Source organism: Diospyros lotus, chromosome 14 (genome assembly GCF_014633365.1).
Source record: "Diospyros lotus cultivar Yz01 chromosome 14, ASM1463336v1, whole genome shotgun sequence".
Lineage (NCBI taxonomy): Eukaryota > Viridiplantae > Streptophyta > Magnoliopsida > Ericales > Ebenaceae > Diospyros > Diospyros lotus.
The window spans coordinates 7,103,028-7,106,750 of NC_068351.1; the positions used below are offsets into that span (position 1 = coordinate 7,103,028).

Genomic DNA, 3,723 nt, shown 5'->3' on the forward strand with positions numbered 1-3,723 from the left:
CCTTTTTCTCTTCTTTTCAGGTGGCCCCCACCTTGACCTTTTCTGTCGTCTGACATCATCATCCAGTGCCGCGAGAACTCACGGCCACCATTCCCTTCTATCTGGCGTGGCTGCCACCTGGCATTCCACGTCACTCCCTATTCCCAGCCCCAAACAGCGCAGAAAAAGGATTCGATTCAATTCAATTCAATGAACCCATTCGTTTGCTTTCTTCAAAATTATTAATTTATGCTGGAAAGAAGAAATTGTTATCATAAAAATAACATCTTTATTATACCAGAATGCTTGCAAGTGGGTTGGTTTAAAGATTGTAACTTTTTGATACAACCCTTTATCAGTCGCAATTTTCTTTTTTCTTTTTTGTTGATATGGTCGAGTAATTTTCAGATTATTTTCCATTTCGGAAAGCAAATCCAAACGGGGCCTAAAAAGTACCTTCTTTTTCTAGCATTCAAAAGGCCCCCCTCTGCGTGAGCTTATTTGGACACTTTATGGTTTCTTTCGGGCTTTGAGTCATAAAGCTTCTTTCCTCTTTTCCCTTCTTTCATTTTTGAATTCTAAGGATGCTTATGGAGAGGGGTTTTGTCGGTTTTATGAGTATTAATTAAGCTTTCTGGGTGTACGTTCTTCACAAAAATGAACGGCGGAGCAACGTCGGAGACCAAGGATCCGGCCATGAAGCTATTCGGCATGACGATTCCACTCCGGGAATCTCGCGGCTCCGATGTGGGTTGCCTGCCGCCGGCGAAATCCCGACTTGTGGTAGGCCTTTCTAGCCACGCGTATGGACTTACGTTTTTACTCTCGATTTCCGGTTGATATATATCAATGTTGCCCTTGTTTTCTCGTGGTTTCTCGGCAACCAAGCAGAGGTTGAACGGATTCTATTTTCTTATTCTTCGTTTCGGTTGTTTAATTTGGTGGTCTATTCCATTTATGTTTCCTTAGATAGGTTATCGCAATAAGAAGAAAGACGAGATTTGCTCCTTCAAATCAATTTCTGTCCAATTTTTGTTTTGGAGATATCAGGTTCACTAATTTTTTTATAATGCTTTGTTTCGCTTCTCATCTGTACCATGTTGAAAGGGCTGAGAATTGAATGGAATTCTTCTTATCTTTTGGTTTGATTTTGTTCACAAATTGGAAATGACATTATTGTTTTGAAAGTTAATGTTTCTTTATTGATAAGCTCTTCTCTAGTTATGGTATTGTTAATTTCTTATTTGATGTTCTATTGGTTTCTAGATCTTTTGCCAGACTAGCCTACTAGAACTTGATATTTGATTTTATTTTGTTACTTTTTTTCAAGTTAGATAGAGTTGAATAAACTGAAATCTTATTGTCAATCAAATAGTTTTTATCCGATTGAAATGAAATTAATGATTTTCTCTTTATTCGAGATAATAGAGAATCATTTTAGGTCTGTCAATTGTGAATTTTCTGGTTAAGTTCATTAGTGATGACAAAGGAAAACTATTTTGTTCTCTTCTCTTCTGTGGTTGGGGGAGTGTGGGAAAGAAGAAACACTTGTTTCAGACAATGGTGAATTGGCTGATGTTTGTGCTTGGTAAAGAATTCACCTAAACACTGAGGATTTTTTCATTTTGAAATTTAGGATGCGTGTAATGAAGCAAAAACCACAGAAGCCGAGGATGTTAATTTGAAACAGTCTGAAAGGAACAACAAGAATTCCGTTACAATGAATGGCGAGGAGGAGAAGCGAGCAACTGGTGGTAGGGATAGAAATCGGGTAATTCTTATGCCAAAGGATGACCCAACTGAGATAAGTAGTGTAGACCAAGACAAGGTTTTCAAGAAGCCCGACAAGATCCTTCCGTGTCCCCGGTGTAACAGTTTAGACACTAAGTTCTGCTACTTCAATAACTACAATGTCAACCAACCTAGGCACTTCTGTAAGAAATGCCAAAGATATTGGACGGCTGGTGGAACGATGAGAAATGTTCCTGTGGGTGCTGGAAGGCGAAAGAACAAGCAATTAGCCTCTCAATACCGTCAGATACTAGTCTCCCCTGAATCATCATCCAGGATTGATATTTCTGACTCTGCCAATCAACAACTTTTCTCCTCCGATGAATCTCCATGCAATTTGAGGCCTTTGACAAGCAATAGAACAGTGATAAAATTTGGTGCTGAAGGACCTTTACATGAATCCATGGCAACTGTGCTTGATATCAGAGATCAGAAAGGTTGTGCTAATGACTCGGGTTCTTCCAGAGAAAATAGAGAGGAGCATTCCTCACGTGTTTCATTGATTACATCTTTGAGTATGCAGCAGGATCACACATCTGACAAAGTCAAAAACCATGGAACTTCACCGGGGTCCTGTAATGAGCATATGCAGCCGAATCCTTTGCAGTTTCACCCTGTTCCTACTTGGGTTTTACCTTGTAATCAAGTTGGGAGCAAAGGAGGATCCATGTTTCCAGCTCGATGCTCTTCTGAACTGGTTTCTGTGACAGATGGTAGCAATGCCAATCCAATTCAATGGTGCTCCACACCAATGATGGCAGTTCCCGGCTTTTGCACGCCAACCACTCCTTTGCAGTTCGTACCAACACCATATTGGGGTTGCCTGCCTGTTTGGACTGCAGGAAACAGAGGTACACCATTGGTGGGATCTGATGGCTCTTTTTCTCGGTCATTGTCTCCTAACAACAGTTGCTTGTGCAGCAACTCACCAGCATTAGGCAAGCATGCAAGAGATGCGAACTTGACGAATGAGATGTCCGAGAATGGTGTTTTGGTTCCCAAGACGCCGAGAATCGACAACCTGAATGGTGCTTCAAGGAGTTCCGTGTGGTCCACATTGGGTTTGAAGTCCAACCAGAAAGAAATTGAAGCCGGTTTTCCTAGTTCCAGGCCTCTCAAATCCGTTGAAGAATGCAAGGGCCACCCATCAGATGCCAACCCTACAGCTCTTTCTTGCCCGTCATTATTCCAAGGAAGATAAAGCGAAATTCAAGGAGGTGATGCTCGAACTTCTACATTCTTTTCACCCATCAGAATGCTAATTATCTGGATGGAGAATGCAATTTTGGCCTGTTACTTCATGTTTTTGGGAATTCATGTTCTACTCTCTGGTTTTGATGTCTGGGAAACTCAAAAAACCATTGCAGAGCAATCTACAGACTTGTTCTGACATTTGTTCGACTTGTCAATAAATGCTGTAAATGGAGATTATAGTGAGTTTTTGTGTTGCTTACTGTAAATGGATGCGACGGCGAGTTTTCAGTCGATTAGAGTTTGTGAATTAATGCATCTTTGGTTTTGTTTAAGGAAAGCGCAGAAAGTATCTAATTTTGGAATTGCCTAAATTTTAGTTTACATGTTCAGATTCTCTTGTTATCAATTCTTGTTTGCTATGTCTCACCATCTGCATTTCATTCTGTAATTACCAGAAGATCCCAAGCTCTGAATTACCAGAATGTGTTGAACATGCAGATTTCTTTGGTCTTGTTTGGTTGGCGAGAAATTAGAGTCTTGAGTGAAATGAACTGAATATTATGTTGAACTTCTTGTTTTCTGTTCTGGTTTTTATAAGTTAATCCAAGTTGGACAAACAAAGTAATTCACTTATCACTTCCAAGATTGAAAGCGTTACGTTTGGTGGTGGAGCATAGAACCCATCGGATCAAACATCATAAACACTAAAGCTGACATTTTGAAACTGAAGAATGAATCTGTTATGTTTGTTATGTTGGA

General features: G+C 40.1%; 1 protein-coding gene across 1 annotated transcript; it reads left to right on the forward strand.

Annotated features, from left to right (window-relative positions):
- The first annotated feature begins 388 nt into the window (after nt 1-388).
- Nucleotides 389-3,486, forward strand: LOC127789752 (cyclic dof factor 3-like). Its single transcript, XM_052318708.1, has 2 exons — nt 389-762; nt 1,616-3,486. Exons 1-2 carry the CDS (start codon nt 637-639, stop codon nt 2,969-2,971), a joined length of 1,482 nt encoding a protein of 493 aa, XP_052174668.1. The 5' UTR covers nt 389-636; the 3' UTR covers nt 2,972-3,486.
- The last annotated feature ends 237 nt before the right edge of the window (nt 3,487-3,723 follow it).